The sequence below is a fragment of the Syngnathoides biaculeatus genome, chromosome 14 (genome assembly GCF_019802595.1).
Source record: "Syngnathoides biaculeatus isolate LvHL_M chromosome 14, ASM1980259v1, whole genome shotgun sequence".
Lineage (NCBI taxonomy): Eukaryota > Metazoa > Chordata > Actinopteri > Syngnathiformes > Syngnathidae > Syngnathoides > Syngnathoides biaculeatus.
Genome location: NC_084653.1, coordinates 6,239,105 through 6,266,069, shown reverse-complemented (window position 1 = coordinate 6,266,069; position 26,965 = coordinate 6,239,105). Strand labels below are relative to the sequence as shown.

Sequence of the window (26,965 nt, the reverse complement as noted above, 5' to 3'; positions counted from 1 at the left end):
AACACACACTTGGGGTTAACGACACCTCTGTTGACATTTTATTCCATTTTTTTTGCAGTATAATAATTAAATGCTGCGTCACCGTGTTTACTTTGAACTGTGTGGTTACTTTTTGACACAAGTCAGTCAATCTCAGAGCTCTACTGGGTTTGTATTCCGTGACCATTTCATTCATGTATTCAAGACCTAAACCATTTAGTGAGATATAGACCAGTAGCAGAACTTTAAAATCTATTCTAAAACTGACTGGAAACTAGTGTAAAGACTTTATATTTGGAGTTATATTCGCTTACCGCTTTGTTCTGGTCACAACCCAAACTGTAGCATTCTGAACGAGCTGCAGCTGTTTAATGCTCTTTCTGGGGAGCCGAGTCAGAAGACCATTACAATTGTCAAGTCGACTTGAGATAAAAGCATGGATGGATCAGCATTGATATGACAGTGATATGACTGTTGATGTTCTGATCAGAATCTATCAGAACACCAAGGTTTCAGACTTGGTATTTGCTTTTTAAAGATAGTGAGTTTACAAAACAATCCTTTTTTTCCTTATTGCCAAAAACAATTATCTCAGTTTTGTTGTGGTTTAGATGATGGAAATTTTGGCTCATCCAGTTATTTATATGCTCTAGATAGTGGCACAACACCTCAATTGAATTGTAGTCATCTGGAGATACTGCAATATATAACTGTGTCATCTGCGTAGCTATTAGAGTCAAAGCTAAAGTTCTGGAAAATTTGACCTAAGGGTAGTATATACAGGCTGAACAGGATGGGTCAAAGAACAAACCCTTGAGGGACCACATAGCTATTTGTTGACATTGAGCACTTCCAATGGTTACAAAGTAGCACCTTTATCATTTAAGGATGGTTCCATTTAGTTCTTCCCACATTTCCAACCAGTTTATCACTATATTGGGATCTACCCAAATAAGAGCTGCACTGACATCAAACAAGACCAAAATTGATACCTTTCCTGAGACAGTATTCAATCTTATATCATTTAGCAATTTGTTTAGAGCAGATTCTGTACTGTGTTGAGTTCGGAAACCTGATTGAAAATTTAAGTTGGAGACATTGCTGAGTTGATTAAAAATAACTTTCTCAACAATCTTTGCTATGAAAGGGAGATCGCTCTATAGTTTACTGACACTGATGCGTCCAGTGCTGTTTTTTTTAGAAGAGGCTTAACAGCAGCTACTTAAAGGCCATGTGTCATCCCTATAAACATTCTAAAATAGATATTGTAATGAAAAATACATATGACATTACTCACTTCAATGTCTATACAAAAAAATAAATGTGAGCGGAGAGTGCGTCATCCATGTGCAAAGTTGCAGAGGTGTCATTCAACGATATCCAGGTGGTTGCAATATTGGCTGCGTCCTCTGTACGTGACGTCACCCGGACATTGGCCAATGAAAACACGCTGAGCATCCTAACTATGGGAGACGAACACACCCCTTCTGACACACAAGCTCTTTCCGAAAAGGAGAACACCACACAACCGAGTGAAGTTACCGGGGCAATATTACACTACTGTTTCGAGCCATATTCAGATGATATGCAATCACGGTCAAACCGCCTCCCATCCGATCCACTTCCGCGGCGGAGATGAGCCATCGCGGCTCATCGCAGCCGGCCGGTGTGGCTAATTTTCGGTGCCGAGGTGGCTAACCACGGAGCCAAGCCATGCTGCTTTAGGGGGTTGTTCATAGCCGCTGCAGTACGCGATGAACAACACTGTCGAGTCGGGGAGCTTTACTGAATTGTCGTCTCATGCAGCTGAGTGCTACATTGTGGCAGCGTTCTTCAGAGCCGCCATCGTCCGGGAGCAGCCCGACGCTGTCCGACGCGCACAACGACACATTTCGTACGCGGATCTTTTGTTATGTGATGAGAGATACTGCCCCAAACTATTATTTTTTTTAGTAGCTGTATACACACTTATCTGTTATTTGGAACCGACAAAGCTCTCGTCCTCTGCACCCATGGAATCAATTTTTCACTACGAACCGGGTCTCTTGCAAACTTATGAAGGGTAAATCCATCCTCCAAGCAATGTCCAGCAATGCAAAGAGCCAGCATTTTGGCGAACACGAAGGAACAACGAGCTACCTTCCCGGAGGTAAAAGTAATGGAAACAAACGAGTCCACTCGATGGCAGGTCTGTCCTTTATGTCACTCCCTGCTTCTTCTCAAAAACAAATCCCTCGAGAGGATCTTCATGGCGGGAGTTACAAAAAGCTGTATACGTCAAAAACATGTTTTGTGTTGGAAAAAAACGCATGGGTCCATGTTGGCTGCCGTTTTTTCATCAACAATATACTAAAAATCATGCATTTCATGACAGTGGCACTTTAAAGACCTTTAGGAACCTCACCACTTGCAAATCAGCTTGCGCTGACTTCTCAATAGTTTTGAAAAAGTCAGAGAGCTCGTTGATGGTTTCGGCTGCCGCACAGTTTTTGCTACAGTTTTTTGGTCAACTGCATCAAATTCATACAAGGTAATAGAGTGGGTGGCTTCAGATGCAGCATCAATGCATCATTTTCCTGATTTGTGTTGATATTTAACCTGATGGATTGTATTTTTTCACTAAAATAATAGGGAAACTCATAGCATTTACCAGCTGTTTTGAGTTCTGGACTGATTCTGATTCAGATGTGCACGGTGGAGCAGCTATAAATTGTTGGCCTTACAGTTCTGAGGTCCAGGGTTCAAATCCCAGCCCCGCCTGTATGGAATTTGCATGCTCTCCCTGTGCCTGCATGGATTTTCTCCGGGCACTCGTGTTTCCTCCCACATCCCAAAAGCACACATTCATTGGGGACTCTAAATTCCCCCTACGTGTGATTGTGAGTGCAACTGTTGTCTGTCTCCATGTGCCCTGCGATTGGCTGGCAACCAGTTCAGGGTGTACCCTGCCTCCTACCCAATGACAGGTGGGATTGTCTCCAACACCCCCACAACCCAAGTGAGGATAAGCGCAACAAGAAATGAATGGATAGATATACTGTAAATGTAGATCAGCCCTTTTGATAATGTTTAGGGCAGCCGGAAAAGCATCGCTGTGCTGACGGCTAACCACTGGGATATTTGCGTATGATGTTGTGAACATAAGAACCAATGATGGAATTTTAGCATCACATTTCATTAGCTTCTGCTGCTGCTCATGCTGTTAGCGAACAGGACTCATAGTCTGGCTCCATGTGGAGGCACGAGTGCATGTGCACGTGCTTGTGCTTTAATCATACACCGAATTGCTTATGGCAGTAGCATTGTCTGGTACCGTAAAGTGGAGCTTTTAAATCCATTTGCTGGAGTTAATGTAATCTTCCAGAGCGACCCTAAGTGCTTTGCAAAAATCCAGTGGTGTGTGCATGTCTGCACCACTTTCATCTTGTAGTATTACACCGTATTCATCCTGAGACGGGTCTCAGGTACGCTGATTGATAGTCTCATTTGCGTTGCATCTCTTGAAAGTCTCTTAGCTCCTAAGTGATTGACAACCAAGTCGATAACCTCATGTGCATATTTACTGGAATGCCTTTAGGTATTTTTGACATGCATTGACATTTAAAACGGCAATTGAGCTCCACTGGAAGGGATGTCACTTCATCGCCTCAGAGATTAGTTTTTCATTGCCATTTGTTTGCTAGTTCGCAGAACATCTTAACCAAATTAGGTGGAAGAGGCAGAGCCTCAAGGAAGGAAGGAAGAAACTCAAAAGATAGTATGAATGGAATGGTCCACCCCAGAATATTTTTAAACCTTCCACTATTAACTAAGGAGGAGCATGTTGGACATCCACTAACCATACACCCATATTCTATAGCGCATGCCCTCATTAGTCATAAGTGAGTTGAAGCCTATCCAAACCAACTTTGGGCGAGAGACTGGGTACACCTTGTACGGGTAAAAGTCGCATGAAATCCATATTTATACAGTGTATCCTGTTCAGGGTCACGACGGTCTGTAGCTCACTTTGAGCAAAAAGTAGACGCTCTGGTTTGGTCACCAGTCAATAACGGCAGATGGATAGACAGGGAAGCAATCACACCGTCAGTGAATGCAAACTGAATGAAGCCAAGCTCCATGCACAGGCAAGTGAAACACTACAGTATCAATAACTTGAGTGTGCTAACTAAGAAAAACACATTTTCCACTTTGTGCAACCGTTAACCAGTTGGACTTTGCGCTACCATGTCAAATATTAATGCTTGCTTGAAAGATAGCAGGATTATGCACAAACTACCCAAGCAATTTCAGACTTTCTACAAGAACTTGGTAAATGAATGTGTGCGTTTTATCATTAATTATCTGTTCAATTCAATATTTCTTGTGTTACATTACATGAAGCACTGTTTTCAAATCAAAATAATGATCAATCTTGCCATGTCACTCATTTTGTACAACATGATCATCAAACTCATTTATTTTATGGGCCAGATTGTTATGGTGTCTGTCAAAGGACATTATATGAAAATCATACAGTAATGTATTATCACATATGTAGTACTTAATTTGACCTGAATTTGATTAGCATATTTTTTTAACAACACATTCAATTTGAAATCAGAAGTCATGGAAAAGAGAGATAACCAAATACATGAGTATTGAACTTGTATGAAGGGATTAGGTGAAAATATTTCCAAGTAAAAATGCAAATTTAGTTCAGGTTTTCTGCCAAAATGAAAGGAAGAAATCCATTTAGCAAGAAACATTAAGAAGATCTTATTTGATTTCACAGGCCACATCAAATGATGTGTTGTGCCATTTGTGCTGCAAAAACCTTGAATTTCACAACTGTGGTATACGGACAATATTGGCTTTTGCTAAACATGTTCAGACTAAGTCAATGACTTGTTTTAACAGGCTATACTTAATTTTTGTAAAGTTTGCAGATCTGGGTAAATAAAAAAGAGCACTTCATTTTTTTGTTGTTTGTATTTCCACTTCTAATTCCTCATTGTGTGATTTAAAAATGTTCAGGTTGCTGACTCAAAATTATTTGAACTCTAAGTAACAGCAGAGCAAGTAAAAAGCTGAGTACTCATGCAGGAAGTAATGTTCCTCTTTTTGTGTGCCAATCTATTTAAATAATGACTTATTGCACATGTTACCAACGTAAAAGAAAAAAATGTTCAGGCCTTCGAGTTGGTGACAGAAGTCACTTGGGGAAAAGTCCACAACAGTTTTGTCACTGGGCTGAAAACAGAGGAACGTAGCAAGATGACAGGAGAGGATTTATGTCCTGTACGTGCAAATTTTTCTCATGGTGATGTGCCCCTTCCTCACCGTTTATCAGCGTGCCATCGCTACCTCGCATGTTTACTTCCTCTCTTGGCTCAGATCAAATTTCAACTTCCTGCAGCCACTTGATGACGAATGATGCCGCTTTCCAATGAAGGGCATCTACCGCAAAATGTCTTTTTATTGTATGTCAAGGAACAGAAACATCAAGTCCCTCCAAATGCTGTCAGTTTTTGTTTGAATGAAAGTACAATGTTTCAATGTGCAAATATGTATTTCCCCCCTTACTTGTTACATTCATAAGAGGCCTAGTAGCTCAGTGGTTAGAGCATTGGTTTGGTAAACCAGGGGTCGTGAGTTTGTATCTCACTGGGGCCTCTATTCCCCAAGAGGGGTTGCATCAGGAAGGGCATCTGGTGTAAAAACTGTACCAAACAAAAATGAGCTGATGAAATCTGAGATGGCACGCTGTGGCGACCCATGATGGGACAAGCTGAAAGAAACTCCTATTTGTCATATTCCATAAAAAGAACATACATATATGCATCTCCAAATTTAGTTTTATTCCAAAAAACAAAAAAATTATAATTATTACTGCATGCGACAAGCAACAATACAGAATATTTATAATATTATATATATATAATGAGCATCCCTTATTTATGGCCAACAAAAAGCATGTACATATTTCCAAATTTTAAAGATATTCTTCTGAATACCGCTTTTTTTTTTTTACAAAAGGCAAAGCATTTGGACGTACTTCATTGGCAATATATGTTTTTATTCATCATTGGTCCATCAACAGTGCTCCCGCCTACAGAGGCTGACAACACTCATGCTGGGAGCTGCCACATGTGAGGCTATTTTAGGTCTTTCGCATCCAGAGACGACAAATTGTTTTCTTCTCACAGAACAAAAACAGCAGACTATAATTACCCCGATGCCGCTGCCAGTGTACACCCACCCCGACTGATTTGCAAGGCTCGAAATATTTCCTGTAGGAAGTCGCTAAGCTGCTGACTGGCTGGTGGGAAAGTGGGTGACCTTCCACCACTGACACATTAATGTATAACAGCTCCTTTGCGTCTTCTGCAGAGTTCTTCTTTTCCTTTCGGCTTGTCCCATTAGGGGTCGCCACAGTGTGTCATGTTTTTGCATCGAAGCCTATCTCGTGCATCTTCCTCTCGATAACACCCACAGGGTTCGCACGCGGCCCTAAAAGTACCTAAAACCCCCTAAATTTTCGAAGGTGCATTTAGGGGCTCCTAAAAGTCCTTAAAATCCGCGGAAACTGGTCAAGCCCCTGAAAAGGCCTTAAATTAAAAAAAATCAAAGGGAGGACCTCTACCGCCAAAATTCTCCCTAAAAAATAAATTAATCTTTTATTTAAAAAAAAAATAGCGATTCGTCTGGCGTCCAAAACAGCCGGAAATTGTCAACGGAAGTCACCGTGTTGACAACTCGTCGCCATCTTGTCGATATTCCATTGTTTTTTTCCGTGAGTAGGCATTTCACTTTGTCTTCGTTACGACGTAGCGTAGTTCTTTCATCAATCCAACTTGTATCACGGGGAAGTGCATTTTTCAAGAAGCTTGGGTTGAAAGTAAGAAGTTTGGGAGCTGGGTTCGTCGAGATCCAAAAGATCGGCACATGTTTTACTGTTTTAAAACCGGTACCATTGTGGTGTTTACATAATTCACACGCGGGACCTCGAGTTGGGGTGCAGGGTTCCGCACGGACTGTTTTGTTGTTGCTCTTCCGGAGTGACGAGTTCACAGAGTTCCCCCCGTTATGCGGGTAGTGTTTTGATGTCTGCCAATCAAACAAGTTTTGTTCCTGTGTCCAACACTCCGCCTGCGACGCCTTTTCTCCGGCGCTACACCATCGATCGTTAATTTGCTCTGCGGTAATTGGGTAGTTTGTATAAAATATTGACAAACAAGCTTGTTGAATGTGGCTTTCAACAACGCACTCGTGTCAGTTAAATTTTTATTTTTTTTGTAAAAATGTTTTAATGTTAACATTCTTCTTTCGGACTTTCAGAAAGGACATGAAAGTATACCGAGCGTTTCCTCGATGCCATGTTTGATGTTTCTTTGATTTAACTGAATGTTCTTTTGAGTCCAACTTTACTCTAACAGCGAAACCTGAAAAAAGTGGAAATGATGTTGAAAAAATAGCGCAATGTGGAGTACCGGAACCGGAAGGAATGATTGGAAATTTGAACCGATTTCGAAAGTCCGATTACGGTTTCGGTTTTAAAAAAAAACAAAAACCGGTTATAACCGGTGATTTGTAACCGGTTGCGATCCCTAATGCGCACCTACAGTTGTCCAGCCAGAAGTCAGGCTTTATGAACGTAGTTCAATACACGAAGACGGACTCGTTAAAGGCAGAGATCGTGTGGACTTAAAAAGTGATCTACAGCCATTACAGTTACAAATCTTGTGAAAATAATTCGAAAGTGTTTGCAGTCATGTTCACAGACAGTAAGATTGCTAAAAACTACCACTGTGGGGAAAGGAAGACTTCTTACCTGGCTACATTTGGCATCGCTGCCCACTTTTCATCTCTACTGCCTCAAAGCCAAAAAAGCCAGAATAGAGACTGACATATCTACGCTTATTGAGAAGGCTGAGAGACTGTGTGAGGAGGCAGAAGAAAAGAGGAATCTGAGGTTTATCACCGAGGCCAATGCACTCAGAGGCAGAGCAAAGGACAAGAGAGCCACTTTGGCACCTCTTCAGCAACAAATAGAGGAGGCACTGGGTAGGCTCAAGGAGCTAGAGTAGGGGTGCTGAGGCAGACATCAGTAGAAGACATTTGTGTATATAGTTGCAATTGTAGTTAGAATCTGTTTTTCTGTATACTGTTATGTGAAGACGTTGACAATGGTCATATCAATGAGAACTACCACAAGGGGCGACAGGTGATCACTGTCACAGGTACAGAGATACTGGAACATTTGATGAACCAAGAATGGTTGATGGCACCATTGGGTGAGTCTTTTTCCCTTACTCTTGATTTCCCACGATGGACCTAAATTTTTTCGTGTCGGCCCGAAATTTTTTCCGTGTCACCCCTAAATTTTCTTCGTGTCAGCCCCTAAGAATGCCCCTAAAAAGCCCTTAAATTTTTTTGGTCAGACTGAGTATGAACCCTGCACCCACTGTCCTCATGTCTTCCCTCACAACATCCATCAACCTTTTCTTTGGTCTTCCTCTCACTCATTTGCCTGGCAGCTCCATCCTCAGCAACCTTCTAACAAAATACTCACTCTCTCGCCTCTGGACATGTCCAAACCATCGAAATCTGCTCCCTCGAACATCCAACTTTGGCTGTCCCTCTAATGAGCTCATTTCTAATCCAATCCAACCGGCTCACTCCGAGCGAGAACCTCAGCATCTTCATTTCTGCCATCTCCAGTTTTGCTTCCTGTTGTTTCTTCAGTGGCACCATCTCTAATGCATACATCATGGCCGGCCTCACCACTGTTTTATAAACTCTGCCCTTCATTCTATCAGAGACTCTTCTGTCACATAACACACCAGACACTTTCCGCAAGCTGTTCCAACCTGCTTGGACCTGTTTCTTCACTTCCTTACCACACTCCCCTTTGCTCTGGATTGTTGACCCTAAATATTTGAAATCCTCCACCCTCGCTATCTCTTCTCCCTGTAGCCTCACTCTTCCCCCTCCACACCTTTCATTCAAGCACAAATATTCTGTTTTACTTCAGGTAATCTTCATTCCTCTCTTTTCCAGTGCATGCCTCCATCTTTCTAATTGTTCCTCCACCTGCTCCCTGCATATCACAATATCATCTGCGAACATCATGATCCAAGGGGATTCCAATCTAACCTTATCTGTCAGCCTATCCATTACCACAGCAAACAGACAAGGCCTCAGTACTGATCCCTGATGCAACCCCAACTTCACCCTAAATTCTTCTGTTACGCTTACGGCACACCTCACCACTGTTCTGCTCCCCTCATACATGTCTTGTACTATTCTGACATAGTTCACCACACCAGACTTGCGCATGCAGTACCACAGTTCCTCTCTTGGTACTCTGTCATAGCCTTTCTCTAGATACACAAAGACACCATGTCACCCCTTCTGACCTCTGTAGCATCCTCAATAATTGGGTTGATTTTGAGCATCCCCTCACCCCTTTTTTGTTTTATCAAAGTAAGCAAAGGCTCAATCGTTGGATGTTTTTCAAAAGATTCTCCTGGGATGTGTTATGGATACGTTTTCCTTTGCAACCTCTGGTTGTAAAACAATCAGGCTGACAATCGTAATAAACCTCCCGTTCAATATTTCCAATCAAAAATCCTTCTGTGTGATCCACACTGAGGTTTAGGCTCCCTCTACCATGACCAAGATTCAGGCATTTCATTTATTCCCATCATTTGAATAAACTAGTCATTCCTTTACTGATCATGTTGACTTTATCTAAATTTGCGTGGTCTACTTTTGAATCAACTTACCTGTAAATATGTAAATGTAAATTACAGGTGATTGGTGCCCCTTCCAAGTGGTTTACCTCACGTAGCATCTTGTTTTAGACTTCACACATTTAAACCATGGCATTATAGAAGACTTCCCATATCACCCCATGAGAAGAAAATTATTAATTCAAGCTTCATCCTGCTTTCTCTTCTAATTACCATAGAAAGGTTTGTTTATGAGTGTTGCTATCAGAAAACGTTTTGGCTTTTGCAACCTGGAAGAACATGCGATGCCCAAGATATCTGTCCAAAAAAGGTTTCTCACAGGACATTTGGCACAAACCATGAAGCAAACTTTTCAACTGCAATGTGGTTACCTGACAGTTAGCCCAATCTCCTCTTCTCTTTCTTCTGCTATTACTTACGCTTCTGTGTATTTCCAGCAGTCTGGATGCCCTGTGGCACCATGGTGCCTTTCAGGTCAACCAATGTAGGTGCTACAACACACATACAGTTTGGGAGAGGAGCTTCATTATTGTCATACACTACAAAGTCATGTGTTAAAAATTAGTACCTGTTTGTGTTCAAAGTCTGATTTGTTCAAAGTCTGAAACATTTTCTTCACAGGGAATAATGCAAATTAGTTTAATCTGTTCCCAACCTCAAAAGAGTAAATTCCCATTTTAATTCCTATTTAGTAAAAACATGTACACCCTGTATTTAAACATTAAAAAAGGCATACACTTAAAGCAACTTAATGGTGTATAATTTTGCTTTTTGGTTGTGATGTGATGGAATCAAGACGAAAAGAGGAAATGTTACACCGATCACCCTCTATGATTCGACTGCGTAATTTTCCAATAGTTCCTCCATTTCTTCAATTATCTGTGGTCTTTGCTTTGTAATGTTAGTAGTCACTCTTTTGGCAACACTAGCTCCCATTTATTATATTTTAATTCTTTAGGATAGTTGACTTAGCTATACGATGGGATAGGCGTCAGCACTCCCGCAACCCTTGTGAGGTTTAACAGCTTGGAAAATGGAAAGCTGTAACAAACACGCACCCCATATTGGTACTTAACAATTTTCTTCTTCCTTAATTCCACTGTGGTTTGCACAACTTTCCTACCTTTTTCCTTTGCTGCTGGTTATGCCGGTCTTTCTTTGGGCTCATTGCAAAGAAAGTACTGGAAAAATTTAAAAACGAAATCTTAAAAAGTACTCGCGAATGTGCGTGCCAACACTATGACTGCATGCTTGGCTCAAAGTGGACAGTGGCTTGTCTCAGTACCGCCCCGTGTGCATTCAGCATCATTTGGCTTGACTCGGGGACGCAACCAATATGGGTTCAGCTTTACTACGGGCTTTGGACTCCGAACTGGGTTGAACACAGAAGCATTTTTACGCTGATTTTTTTGTTTTTTTGGGGGGGGGGGAGTCGAAGCTCGAGTTGTTGAACCCCTGACTCGTTTGAACTCCAAGGTTGCACTCTATATGTGTATTGTGTCCAACCAGCATCATTTTATTACTTCTTATTCAATTTGCTCACTTGATATTTTGGACGGTGAGATAATACCAACAAAAGCATCCGATTGTTTGCGCTCTGTCTTCTACAATCCGCGGACATGATGCTTGTTTCAGTTTTGGATAGGATTATAGTAACAAGGCGTTCTTTGTCACTCAGCCAAGTGCTCTCTCCCCGACTTTTACCTCCATTCGAGGTGATCGACTGTCGTTTCTCTTGACCATCTGCTACCACTCAGACCACCCTGAGACAATAACAGCCGGCTGAACCAGTGGGAAGTATACACAAACACTGTGTGCTTGCATAAAAATTGTAACATACATGGTTTACTGTGAAAGCTGCAGACATTATTCAGTTAATTTGTTGCATGTGTTTAATGTACAATCACCAGCAAATCTAATGAGACAAGAACCATGTCAAACATATAACTACAGACGGGGAAAAAAGAAACTTACTTTGTTCAGAACCTTCTTTTTTCATGAAGAGAATTGTAACCATTTGAGTTCTGTGATGGACGGTTAAATCGTGACTCAAAATCTGAAAAGTGAATATAAATTCCTCAATGGAATGGTTTGTCCTCGTAACTGAGGCGAGAAACTGATTTGAGGCACTAACCCATTCTTGAATCCTAAATAGAAATCCAACCCATACTTGAAACCTTCTTACCGGGTCTTACCGGATATTTTTGAAACCCCAAATTTTTCTTGAAATCCTAATTACAAACAAACAATGACTTGAAATCAACTTTAAAAACCTTGAATCCCTTGAAGGTGGATGGTTATACATATATAATATATTAAGCATCATGTGTTTAGACAGCATTAAAAAGATACATTTTCACTTCAATTTAACCTGTTAAAAGTGGAAAAGATGTGAGACAATGTTGTGATGCGAATGTAATATATGCAGGATTGGGAAGTAATGGAATACATGTTACAAGATTACGTAATCAGGATACAATAGTTTGTTTGGTTTTTTTCAAACTGTAATCCATTACAGATGCCGGTACATTAAATTTTTTATTATTTGCCAGGATTTTTTTGTGCGGGAAAAGAAAATTTGGTTGTTGATTAAAACCCTCACTTCCTTTGAAACTAGCGGGCCAAGTAACATTTCTCTGATTTAGCAGCACAACAAGAGGGTAAATAGTCACAATATAACTCCAAGTACTGTCGGCTAAGGTTTTTTTTGGCCAACAGCCAAATAACACGGGCTGTCTATGTATGTGTTGGCTTCCCAAATATGGCTGGTTTGAAAGTGACTGGTGACTGTTTGGATCATATTCAATGGAGGACTTATTCTTTTTGGAATACATTGACAAAGTGAGTTGTCTGAGTCATTCAGACTGTTAATGACTTTGGCAATGGGGGAGTTAGCATAGCCATACGCCTGCACCTTGTTAGTAAATTTTTTACTAGACTGTCAGAAATCGCCCACTCCTTGACTACAATATTAAAGCACTGTATTATCAGTACGTGTTGCTAAACTTGTTGCTTATGATCGCCATTGTTTCAAAGTTCCGAGTGTGTGTCCTTTTTTTTCCATTGCACCCGTTATAACAAACACCGAGTACCGTAGAAAGGTTTTAAAAAAAATTTATGATGCGAGTGAATCAAATTTTTCTTGCTTCTATCTATCTATCTATCTATCTATCTATCTATCTATCTATCTATCTATCTATCTATCTATCTATCTATCTATCTATCTATCTATCTATCTATCTATCTATCTATCTATCTATCTATCTATCTATCCTTGTCTAGTCTAGTCTAGTCTAGTATAATCATTGGCCTCGGAGTTCTGAGGACTGGGGTTCAAATCCCGGGTCTCCCTGCATGCAGTTTGCATGTTCTCTCCGTGCCTGCATGGGTTTTTTTTCTGGGCACTCCTGTTTATTCCCACATCACAAATCATGCATCATTAATTGGACACTCTAAATTGCCCCGAGGTGTGATTCTGAGTGCAACTGGTTGTTTGTCTCCTTGTGGCCTGCGATTGGCTGGCAACCAGTTCTGGGTGCAACCCGCCTCCTGCCCGATGATCGCTGGGAAAGGCTCCATCACTCCCGCGACCCTAGTGAGGATAAGCGGCTCAGAAAATGGATGGATGGATTGCATTGAAATTTTCACTTATTTGGTCTTTTTTATTGTCGTTGTTATTGGAGTTAAGCAAACATTAATTAAAAGTAATCAAGTTACATGTATTAATCATATGGTACTTAAACTACATTTTTGACAGGTAGTCACTGTATCGTAATCCATTTTTAAAGTCATCTTCCGAACTCTGCATTAAAGTTGGACATGATTCACTGACATGAGGCTGGAATTAGACAAAACAAAAAGCAGCCAATTCTCAGTGACTTGGCAAAGTAAATGCTGTCCTGTCCCAGGATTCAATGCTGCATGCTGGCATTATGTAAGAGGCTGTTCTCATCTATTCTTAGCTCTACCTCGCTGATGCGGTTTGATTGCCCGCTTCCAAAACGCAGCTGATGTGAGAACACAGAGCACAGCGGGGCTACTCCATCATCGTGCCTCAACCCAGCGGGGCACGGTCAGGATGGTGTGCCCATTTTTGGTGCAGGTCGGAAGCAGAGAAGTGTAAGTGTAAGTAGGCGTGCACTCAAGAAGGGCGGGGGGGTTAAATGATACATGTACATACAGTGATATATGAATGGAGGTGGTGAAAAACAACATAGCCAAATCCTGCATGTTGTGTTTGTTTTGTGCACTCAAACTCCTTGGTAACTATCCAAAAATATTCAGAGGTGGCAAAAGTACTCACACACTGTACTTTAGTGGAAGTACACGTACTCTAAAGAAAGTGTTCAAAAACAAGTCTAAGGAATGGTCAAATTTGAAATGTGGATGCTACTATACTGAATTAAGTACCGTATAGATTGAAATGTCAAAGTACAAAAGTACAAGTTAAAATTAACTTCTACAATCTATGCAATGCCCATTTTGATGAGAAAAAAATGTTTACAAAAAGATTTTATCAACCTACGAAATGCTCATACTGAGAAGCATTGGCTTTTGTGCAGTCAAAACCTTCCCATAAATCTGCCAACGTTGTGAACTGAATAACAATAAATGAAAATGTTGCCGTCACTCCTTCTTGCAGCTGTCAAAATGAAACATCTCAAAGGCCATGGATGTGGATTTTTCAGGTTGGGTTTCAGTGTTGGTCCCAGCTGGGGGTGGGGAATGGATTAAAATTTAAAAAAAGAAAACTCAAATTGGTGAATCCTTTTCTGTCATACCGTTAGTATCCGGGCATCAAGCGTGTCTTGAGTTACTTTGTAACTTCCTACCACTAATACTAATGCATGAATATGGAAAATAAGTAGGGTCACTAATCACATTTTTTCCATCCTGGAAAGTAAGACTAGCCAATCACAGGTGCAGTGCAGCACAGAATTCTCATGTTTACATTTCAGGATTTTGGAGTTTTGGGAGTATTCCTGTTGTCCTATTTTCAAAAGTAATTTTTAGCAATATACTTGGGGATCCTGCACAAGTGATGTGTTACTCAGGGCCGCATGGTCATTTGAATCCATCCGTCCATCCATTTTCTTTGCTGCTTATCCTCACGAGCGTTGCGGGGAGTGCTGGAGCCTATCCCAGCTGTCAACGGGCAGGAGAGGGGGAACACGCAGAACTGGTTGCCAGCCAATCACAGGGCACATGGAGACAAACAGCCACAGTCGCAATCACACCCAGGGGCAATTTTTAGAGCATCCAATTAATGTTGCAATTTTTTTATTTTGAGATTATTTTTTTTTTGTTTGTTTGTTATTTTTACTTTACAATAATTAAATGTTACAGCTTGGCATGGAACTGAAATATTTCATTTGGATCAAACATTCCAGTCCTCCATTTTCTTTGCCACTTATCCTCACAAGGGTCAGGGGGAGTGCTGGAGCCTATCCCAGCTGTCAACGGGCAGGAGACGGGGAACACGCAGAACTGGTTGCCAGCCAATCACAGGGCACATGGAGACAAACAGCCACAGTCGCAATCACACCCAGGGGCAATTTTTAGAGCATCCAATTAATGTTGCAAATTAAGTAGTAGTAGTAGGGTACACCCTGAACTGGTTGCCAGCCAATCGCAGGGCACATGAAGACAGACAACAATCACACCTACTGTACGGGCAATTTAAAGTCTCCAATGAATGCATTTTTATGGGATGTGGGAGGAAATCTGAGTGGACGGAGAAAACCCACGCAGGCACGGGGAGAGCATGCACACGCAGGAACGTCGGACTGGGATTTGTACCCCAGTCCTCAGAACTGTGAGGAAGACACTCTAACCAGTTGCATCACAATGTTGCCTTGGATTAACTTGCATGCATGTATTGTGAGCGATTTTGACATTGATGAGAAAAATTAATGAACTTTGCATTTTTGTAACTTTAGAGTTACATTAAAGGGAACATATTTTTCCATCTCACCTTTTTCTAGTATTTGCGATGTAATTAGCTCTATGGTGCCCCAGTACAAAAAAGTCGTACACGCATTCCTGTGTTGCAGACGTTTTTCTACGAGGCCTGAAATCAGGTCATTCGAATATTTAGAGTTTGTCAACTCCACTAGTGACGATTTCTGCCCGCCCCCACCAACCCCCCTCTACTCCCAAGCCAGCACTGTCAACATACCAAACGTGTGCTCTCACAAGTGGATCTTCGACATGGAGGCAACCAATCAGTGGAAAGAGGATGGGCTTAGCCAAATATGGAGAAGTCCAACACAAAAACCGGGTAGAACGGAAGTCGCTGTCAGAGCGGCCTTTTCTGGACACTCACATGACAACACCAATGTTATCTTGAACTGAAATTGACACTTTTACACGAAGTCTGTGATCGAGAGTCACTACGGAAGTCAAAATAGTCAAAATATGTCACCTTTAAAAATGCCGAATTAAACATATATTTGTCGTTGATTGGACATAAAGTAATTTTGAGCCCTTGAACCTGACACATTATTGTCCAGAGAGTGCTGGCCAAGTTGTCGGTATACTCCTGGGGATGGGAGGAACATCAGCCTAAACATATATATTTCTGTGATTATCCAGAAAGTCGTTGCTAAATAACAAAGGTACAAGATTCCTGCTTGTGTGGAGCTTTTATGAGTGTGTGAAAGTGTATGAGCACTGAACCTCGCTGCTGTGTGTTTCATCTAAACTAAGCTAAGATAGCAAGAGCTCACATTTTGATTAATACTGGAAATGTTTGTTTCAATATTCGAACACGCAAAAAAAAAATCGGTTTAAACTTTCAGGATGAACTCAGTGAATTCTTTTAACTTTTTTATGTTATGCAGTTTCATTTTTTTCAGTTTATGCACCGTTGCTCCAAAACGTCTTTTTTCTCCATTGTAGGGCCATGGGTTAACAATATAAATTCTACATTAGACTCAGTCTTTGTTTTGCATGATTTCCCTGTGTTTTGCCAACATGCATGTAAACTGAAAAGGTCAGTTTTGTGCTTCGGCCTGCATTTTTGTTCTTTTACTCAACGATGAGTCAGACAAAAATGAAAATTGAGCTTGATCTATCATTTTTTTCCGGCCTGTAGTGCCAACTCAGCTTCCAGTGTGTAGTAAAAAAAAGTTACTCATTATCTGGTTATTAGCTGTACGTTTGATGTAAGCAAAAATACACAAGTAAGATCCACAAAAATTCCACCTTTTAAATGATCATAATCAGAGTTGAACTAGCTCACTAGTTTGACAATATATTTATTATTTGACTGGCACTCCTTCCACTAAATAATTTACAATACAAAGTGGGACTGCAGCTTTTATGGATTTTTTTTAAACATTTACTACAAAAAAGATAAATATTTAGGGTCCACTGCTGAACAAGACACATAACAGTATCCTGTTTGCATTTAGACACACCAAGGGAGCGACGGGGTGAGCGAGCTCAAACCACATTGGGGAATTATTGACATTGTGTGCGCTGCAGTCACAACAGGCTGCCAGTCTGGACGTGTCTGGGCACAGACCCTCAGGCCATGATGGGACCACTAAATAAATGGCTTTCATTCTCTACGGAGGGTCCCCCAGCAAGCACAGAAGGCTTTTTTGCCAGTGTGCTGAGTTAATGTGAAAATGTGAACTCAGTCAGAATTTTGTCAGTGAGACTTGAATGTGCTGTCGCAGCTCAGAAATTATCACACCGGCAGTGCAAATGAAATTCATGTCACAAGTCATTTGTAAAAACACCGTATTTGTGTTTTGGGATGTAAGTATGTTAGAGTTGTATTAGAATACATGAACAGTGAGTAGGGCAGGCTCTCAAGATTAACACACCAACCTCACAGTTCATACATTCAGGGTTCAAATGTGGTTTGGATTTTCTACTCATGCTTGCATGAGATTTCTCCGGGTACTCTTGCTTCTTCACTAATTACCAAAACATACACGTTCGAGTCATTGAAGACTCTAAATTGTCCATAGGTATGAAAGTGGGACGGACTGGTTGTTACTGTGATTGGCTAGTGACCAGTCAATGGTCTAATCCGCCTCTCACCTTAAATCACCTTAGATGGGCCCCAGTTACCCTAATGAAGGGCACGCGCTACTGATATTTTGTCTATGAAGAATGAATGAATTATGATTACTACAAATCTAGCAATGCAGTTTATTTAAAGTGCAACGATCATAATTTGGAATTCAACCAACATTTTCCAGGAAAAATACACTCTACAGGAGACTTCAATTTAGTGAGCATCTTTAATAAATCATGTTTTTGCTTGTTCGTCGACACTTATTCCAAAAGAAAATGAGGGATGTTAAGAGTAGAATAGCATGAAGCAACATGGAGAATACCAGAGTGTATTGTCTTGTCTCACGTTGTTCCAATTATGTCATATTTTAAAAATCAACCGGGTTCGAAAGCAAAACTATTTGTTTGTTTTGAATTTCTGAAGAAAATGGGTTTTTCAAAAGCATCCTGCTGACAGGGATCCATTATGTATCCTCCAGCTCAAAATCACAGGTTGGAAAACAATCAAAATCAAGAGGGTGGTTGTTGAACTCATCTGCATGAGTTTGAAGAAAATCACTTAACCACCAAAACATTGACTTAAGATGCAAATGTTCTTTGAGGTCAACTATGTCAAATTTTAGACGTAGGATACTCCTCGAAAGAAAGGAGGATTGCTATGAACTCACAAAAAAAATAATGTTGTGAAGAAAATTGGTTTGAACCCACAACAGTTCACAAGGAGCCTTTTTTCTTCTTTTTTAAGCATTCTGATGTCAACTCTCCCAGATCAGCGGATGGACATAAATCAAAATGAAAAGGGGTTTTGCAAACTTTGAAGAAAATGACTAAAAAAAAAAAACATTTCACTAAATCATTCTTTGAAGTCAAAAGTCATGTCAAATATTATGAGTTGGCTATCAATCAAAAGGAATAGGAGTCTTGCTATGAAATGGAAAAAAATACCCAAGGTTAGAACAAAATCATTTAAAAAATAAAACTTTTTCAAAGAACTTCATTTTAATCTTTGATCTCAGCTACCTCAAACATCCCACATTTGGCTTGTAAGCTCAACTGTTCTTTTGACATAGCAACAAAGCCCACAAAGTTTGAAAGAAGAGAGAACATTTGTGGGGAAGCACTTTTGAATAATTCTGATCCATCAACTATCTTTAAAAAGATGGACTGTAGATCCCTGAGAATATACTCATCAATCCAGGTCATTTCATTGTCAAGGAACTAAACCACTTCCAACCTGACAAACAGTACATTCCAGATGCGATCGATTCAATGCCCTAAGAATATTGTGCTGTACATTGTTCAAAATCAACAAGGTTCTACCTCTGTGTAAAACAAATGTGCTAAGTTTTAGCTTATGTGTTGTGTGCAGATTTTAGCGACCAGCTGCTGGAGGTGGTGGGCCTGGAGGGGGCCATCGAGATGGGTCAGATCTACACAGGACTGAAGAGAGCTGGGCGCCGCCTGGCTCAGTGTGCAAATGTCACCATCAGGTCTCTACTATTTCTTGTTTTCTTATCTCTTTGTTTGACCCACTTCTCTCCCATCGCACTTAACTCGTCCAGTACCCTCCACTGCTCCCACATTTTAACCTCCAGCCGGAATGATCCTGATCAAAAATGCATTCCCTCAGATTATTTACGTGCACATTGGAGAGTTTCCAAACAATGGCACATCTACACTTGTTGAATTATAGATATGTGTATGTGCATGCATGTGTGTATATTTTTATGTGTGTGTGTGTGTGCACGTGTGTGAGAGAGAGCGAGAGAGAGAGAGAGAGAGTTTTATCGAATGAACAACTGAAGACATTTTCTTTCAGCTGGCTCCACAGGGCTGTCTCGACAGCCACCACGTTGGAAGAATATCTCTATTCTCGAAAGTGTAAAAAAAAAAAAAAACAAGAACGAAAACTCTTCAGTGGCTTTTTATGTTTGAAAAAACTTTCACTAGTCTCTTAGTGTCAGCACAGTGTTGCAGTGGTTATCACCTCTGTCTCCCAGGTGAGAGGTTGTGACTTTGAATGTGGCTTATGACCTTCAAAGCTATAGGGAGTTTGCCTGACTGCTCTGTGCTTGCGTGGGTTTTCTCTCTATTATCCTGGGTAGACTGCCTATTGCTTAAAGTCAGAGGAGATCTTTCCTCATAACCAGTGATGAGACAAAACAAACTGGAAACTGCAAATGACAGGGATTGAACGAGGGGGAAAAAAGGAACATTAATGAGGGATAGGATGATACCAGAGATCAGTATCAGGTCGATACTGGTCTTATTTCATGGTATCGGGTCATCATGAAAGCTGGAGATACAAGCCAGTCATACCAAGTAACTCATCATGCTGCTCTCAGGAGGGAGGTGCACTGCCTCTTGTCCCAGATGACTGAGCTTCTCACCCTATCTCTAAGAGATAGCTCGGACACCCTGCGAAGGAAATTCATTTCGGCCACTTCCATCTGGCCGGGATCTTGCTCATAATCATAGGTGAGTGTAGGAACATAGCTCGACTGGTAATAGAGAGTTTTACGTTTCGGCTTAGCTCCTTTATCACTACGAAAGACTAATATAAAGTCCACATCACTGTTGACACTGCACCAATCCATCTATCGATTTCTTGTTCCATTCTTCCCTCACTCGAGAATAAGACTCCAAGATACTTGAAATCCTCCATTTGAGCCACGATCTCATCTCCAACCCAGAGAGGGCACTCCACACTCCCCCATGACTACGGACCATGCTTTGATTGTTTGCTGATTTTCACTGGAGCCACTTCACACTGGGCTACAATCCACTCCAGTGAGAGCTGGCGCTCACAACTTTATGAAGCCAACAGAACCACATCATCTACAAAAAGCAAAGATGCCAATCGGAAGCCACCAAATTGGACTCCCTTCATGCCTCCATTGTGCTAAGCAATTCTGTCCATAAAAGTTATGAACAAATTTTGTGACAAAGGGAAGCCTTGTTCGAGTCCACCCCTGTGTGCTAAGTGTTATCTTATGTTTTGTGTGCAGCGAGTCTGTCTAGTCTCAATGAGTGTGATATACTGCTTGGGAAATCGGACCAAATTCTGACACTGGTCATAAAGGGACTGAACAGCCTGTATCACCCAGTTTGTCACCCCATACTCCAGAAGAACCCTCATGGAACAAGCCAAAAGGAAAAGAAGAAGAAACAATTTCCTATAACATACAACGACTGAAATAAATACCTTAATTTACCGAGTATAACGCATTCTGAAGTATAATGCACACCCTCAAAGTTAAACCAAAAAAATCAGGAAAATTTTTCTAACCAATGTACAATTCGCACCACCAATTTGCTGCAACTCATATGCTCAAAATTTGAGGAATTATCTGTATTTCTATATTGCTAGGTTTGTACTTGTATTGGTTTTCAAAAAAAATGCTTATACAACAATCATTAATAATAATCTTTTTTGCAGGTACTGATGCAGCAGTAATATATATCTCGGGACAGGCCACAGGACATGCTTGTCCTGGTCCCTGCAATTGTCAGAACAGAATTCCTCAACCAACTAAAATAAATGCTCAATGATGGCATAACATTTTATTAATACAGTTGATAATACATATTACAGTCTTAAATAAACAATTTTAAACAGTTTTACTTAAACATTTTTTGCATTAAATATTTGTGCATAAAACGTTTGTGCATAGTACAGTTTATCCATTGCATGACACATCCTTGGCCAAGACTTCAAAAGAAGCATCTCCAATCTGAAAAATATCCATCGTACCTACCTTTGGTGCAACACTATCAAACTCATCTTTGATGAATTGGTCCAGATCCAGTGTCTCCTGTATTGCATCATGAACATCCAATCTTGCTCCCACAGCATGTCATCCTCTGTGCCATCCATGGCGTTTGTGAGGAAACATTTTTTGAATCCTAAGAATCTTCATTCCTTTTATTCCTCATTATTGTCAGCACTTTGAGGGGAAGGTCCACCGTGCTAACACTGCAGTCTCTTGCCCCCGTGCAGCTACAATTTGTAGCACCTCATCACAGCGTCCAGTCGCTATCAAAACGAGAGCTCAAATTACGTAGAAATGAGCATAATGGGCACTTTTAAAAAAGCAAGCATTTAAATGTTTTGATAGCGACCTGAAACCATTGAGCTGTCGTTGTTTTGGACTGCCGCGCTACTTCGCTGTTGGCGGAGTCATCGGCCGGAGTGATGACACATTTCTTTTAAAAGCGGCTGCTCAACTAACTGTTGTAGTCGACCTTTTTTGTCTTAGTTTTAAGTTAAAAGAAACTCACGGGCAGTTGTTTCTGATGTTTTGTGCAGTAGCGGCAAATATGTTACGGTATCGATCGTAAAATGCAAAGCCCCCCCCCCCCCCCCCAGGAGGTCACAGTTCAGGTTGGTGCCGCAAATTACAATAATTTATATAAATGTGTAACATAAGACATCGAATATATTGAAATGTATATGTATACCTTTTTTTACCACTCTATGTACCTGTATGCTGCTATACAATGTGATTGTATTTTTTATTTTTCATCCATACCTAAATATAATGCACTGTATTGACTTTTTGAAAATATTTTTGAAAAAAAATTGCGCATTCTTTTCGATAAATTACGGTATTTAACGTGTCACAGTTGTTCTCACAAAGAATACTTCCAAAAGTACGAGTGACACGAAAATTTCACCAGACATTTGAAACAACCCAGGTAGTCCAATCATACAAACAAAGTAGAGCAAATAAGATAAAAAATAAAGTTGTGTGTAGAAATGTGAAATGGCACAGAAGAAAATGTATTGAACACAAAGAAACGCAGGGCAAAAAGGCATGGAAAGGCAATACAACATCCAAAATCTATCACAAATGAAATTGTCAGCGAGAAAGAATACCGGCTGCTTCAGTCTTAATTGAATACCTACAAAAAGTTCTCATTGCCAAGCTGTGACTCAAGGCACATCTTATGATGGTTAAGAAGAGAGGGCTAGTTCAAGATGATCGAACAGAGAGCTGTTTCAAGACGATCACAAACTAATTGTCGCAAAGTAGATGATGGCTAAGCTTCTGAACGTTCCAGTGATCAAGGTTGGGCCATATTGTGTAAGTGGAAAGCCAATCATACCACCATAAATTCACCTCGATCAGGTGCTCCTTGCAAGATTTCTGACAGAGGAATGCAAAGATAGATTAGAAGAGTTATCCAAGAGAAAAGGACCACCTGTGGAGAGCTCCGAGACCTATAATGAGTAGATACTGTGGTTACAATGCTAATACTCCACCGCCATGGCCTTTATGCATGCTCACCACACAAGATCAGGAAAAGCTCATCTATGCTTTTATCTCAAGTAGACTTGGTAAGAGCAGATTCTGTACTGTCAAACAGTACATTTAAATTCAAGAAATTGCTGAATTGATTAAAAATAAGTTTCTCAAAAATCTTGGCTATGAAAGGGATATTCGAGGTGGGTCTATAGCTTGCTAACATGGAATCATCTAGTGCTATTTTTTAGAAGAGGCTTAACAACAGTAACTGTAAGAGCTTTTGGAAACTCGCCAGTCTGAAGTAAGCAATTGATTATTTGCTGCAAAACAGCTAGTACTGACTTACATGACGTTTAGGAAAACTTACTGTCAGGATAGTAAGTGGACTATTTTTTAATAACATATTTCCGACCGAACGTCACGGTGGATCAGCTGGTAAAGCATTGCCCTCACAGTTCTGAGGAGTCGGATTCGGTCCCGGCCCCTCCTGTGTGGAGTTTGCATGTTCTCCCCGTGCCTGCGTGGGTTTTCTCCGGGCACTCTGGTTCCCTCCCACATCCCAAAACATGAGACATCTATTGGACACTCTAAATTGCCCCTAAGTATGATTGTGAGTGCCCTGCAATTGGTAGGCAACCAGTTCAAGGTGTACCCCGCCTCCTGCCCGTTGACAGCTGGGATAGGCTCCAGCACTCCCCGTGGCCCTCGTGAGGATAAGTGTCAAAGAAAATGGATGGATATTTCCTACGATGTGTGCGATGGGAATAGAGAATAAAAATGTAGAGTCCTTCCACAACATATTTCAGAAATAAGGGAGGCATATTGAACACAAAATGTTATATTTGACTCAAAATACAAAATAATTTAACAAATAAGTAATTTTAATTTTAATAAACCTCCAAAAATGCCCTGAACTGGATTACACTGCATTACTTTAGAGAAGAAGAAGAAATCCTTCTTAATTGTGTGATTCAATGTCAAGGCCTCTTTCTTTTGAGTACAACCATTGTGTAATAGCCTTGAAGCATCTTTACTATGGAAGTGTGCACACACTCAAAACTGTTATTTAAATATTTAACATTGAAGTTACCATGACTACGTTTTTTTTTTCTTTTTTGCTTCCTTGAGTTAAACAAGTCAAGGCCTTTTCACACAGCAGTTGAATAAACCATCTGACACCCTCAACTTTCCCATTCATTCTCTGTGTGCTGAGGGGGTGTCAGCATGTTATGATGTGATGCAGAGGGTCTTGTCAAAGCAGAGGGCGTCTGATGCCCCATGTCACATAATTGAAGAGAAATATTTTCTATTCTTGCGGTTACATCAAAAAGCTCTTCCAATGGGAGCAGGGCTGGCAGAGTTATTTTTGAGTGCTATTTTGGCGGACTTGTACCGTAAACGGCAAGGGGGAAAAGGAGGAAGCCATAATAATTGCAATCCCACTATTGCTAACTTTGGGCCAATAGAAAAATAATATACCGAGACGTCTCTGCGGGAGGCTTTCAAACTCCCTTTCAAAGCTCCCTGCTCAGGCTGAAATACACCCCGAAGCGGTCTTCCTGGAACAAGAAAGCTCTCAGTTGAATTTAAACTCCAAAATGCTGCACTGACATTAGTATGACACATTATCCATACCCTTTTTTTTCAATTAAAGTTCGGGCTTTCTTTTTCAACAATGAGAAATACATATTGCTGGGACGCAGTCCAGTCAGAAAGGAAAGTTTCTTGTAGGGTGTTGTGTCGACACTTCCAAATATGGGATGACCACATCCCAATTGTCATTGCTGTCCTTTCACACAGAACAAGAGCAGTGTGAAAATGTCTTGTTTCGAATCAAAAACTAAATAAGAGTCAACAGTATTGAGTGTGAAATACAAGTGCAACTTTTGTCCTTTGTGGGAACTTTTCCTCAATGTAACCTCAAGTGATTTGTTTTGTTGAATGTAACTCTGAAATGCAAATCTGTCACTTCTAGTTTGAACCCATTGTAGTTTTTCAATCCATCCATTTTCTGACTGGCTTGTCCTCACAAGGGTCCTGGGAGTGCTGGAGCTTTTCCCAGCGATCATCGGGCAGGAGACGTGGTGCACCCGGAATTGGTTGCTCCCAATCGCGAGGCACATAGAGACAAACACCAGTCCCAAGAGTCTCCAATCAATGCATGTTTTGGGATATGGGAGGAAACCGAAGTGCCCGTAGAAAAACCCACATAGGCAGAAGGAGAACATGCAAACTCCACAGAGGCCGGGGCTGGATTTGAACCCCAGACTTCAGAATTGTGAGGCCAATGCTCTAACCAGTTGCTCCAACCGTGCCGCTCATTGTAGTCTTTTTTTAACTTATTTTTGTGATATCTGAATGCCCCCAGTGTTCTTCCTTCTTTTTTTTTCATTCACGGCACATCCACCATAGCAATAATTCAAAACTGTGAATGAAGGCCCTTGCATCCATCTGTGCTTTTTCGATAGCACTCCTCAACATTTAGTTAGCGGGTGAGCTGGAGCCTATTTGAGCTGTCGATTGGCTAGGTACACCATGGAGTAGTCACCAGCCAATTAAAGTGGCCAATGCATGAAAATCTTATGGGTACCATGCCATCGTTTTTTTTAAATATACTGTATATTTTTCGTAATCTTTGTCCTTTTATCAGGTTTTCATTATCATTTGGGTTGGAAATATCCAGGATGTCCTTTTCCAAGCTATTCTAGTTGGTCTTTAAAGCCCGACAATTGAGACGGACAGTTTTCTCAGTAATACTTCTGTAAATGAGATTTGCTCGGATTGGATCACTGTTATTCTTAATTTAAATGGGGAAAACTGTTTTGCTCTGATTGGTTCTTGGCAATACCACTTGCTTGCTGAAAAATCAAAAGGCCATGTTATCCTTCTGTTAAGTTGAGTAGCAACCACGACTGGAGCAAGTAAAGGCTGGCTTTTCATTTACCCTTCTGCCATCCATTCAGGCCACATTAGCAGCCAGCTGCCACTATCCCGCTACAATCGAAAATCATGAGGAAAAAAACTTGGTCTTTTATTTTAATGAATTAGAACAAAAACTTTTTTGTTTGTTTCCTTAGTTTGCAAACAAAAACACTGCACATTATGAGACAAACCAAGGTAAAAGGACATTAATAACTGCCTTTATTGCAATTCTGGCTGACTTAACAAAAATACTAACAAAATGTTTGATCTGATCTATTCTTGTATAACAAAAAAAAAATCCCTTTTATGACAATGTGATCATAAGGTGTTTTTTTTTTCAACTGTAGCATTCCAACAAATAATTTTCCTAGTAATAAAATTTTACTGTTGTGTACTTTATTCACTCCCATTTACACATTGTGAACGGACCTTGTACACTCATGAGGCACAAAATGTGAATTATGATACGTATGCAGCGATGCGAGACCGCTTAATTCCATTTTTGGAACTTATACCACAACGATGCCCACCATTTTGCATTTAATCCACAAACAGCATTGATGTGAAATTTAAACCATATGATTGCCGCATTCCAATTTATGTTACTCTAAAAAATAATATTTTTGATAGTATGAGACCTTTCAAATTCAACGTATGTGGCATGTATCTGTGAATTAATACACTGTCATGCATCAATACAGTGTCATGGGAAAAAGTTTTCAATGTTTGTGCAGTTTGAACAAGATTTAGCCGTATCAGCATGTGTGTCCATGCATAATCTGACCGTTTGCATTGTGCTCTCCTCTTGAACCACCATCATCAATTTTTGTGGTCTTTACAGGACATCCCGTAGACTGCCCATGCAGATTGATGGTGAGCCTTGGATGCAACCTCCATGCACGGTGAGAGCCAGGGCTTTTGATTTGCATTTGGGGTACCTGCAACTGTGTAGCAAGATTGTATCAGGATCTCAATGGCTAATTTGTGTTGGGTTGTGCCAAACAGAAACAAAAATAGGGCTGGAAAATATACCCTTTCAAAGAAAAA

The 26,965-nt window shown here is 40.6% G+C and overlaps 1 protein-coding gene across 3 annotated transcripts in view; it reads left to right on the top strand.

Annotated features, from left to right (window-relative positions):
* LOC133511714 (diacylglycerol kinase beta) overlaps window positions 1-26,965 on the top strand; it is a 152,174-nt gene that overhangs the window by 111,692 nt on the left and 13,517 nt on the right. For all 3 annotated transcript variants that reach the window (XM_061840553.1, XM_061840555.1, XM_061840554.1), the window contains 2 exons: window positions 19,117-19,237; window positions 26,760-26,820. In XM_061840553.1, coding sequence (XP_061696537.1) covers window positions 19,117-19,237; window positions 26,760-26,820 — 182 coding nt within the window. The remainder of the gene's footprint in view (window positions 1-19,116; window positions 19,238-26,759; window positions 26,821-26,965) is intronic.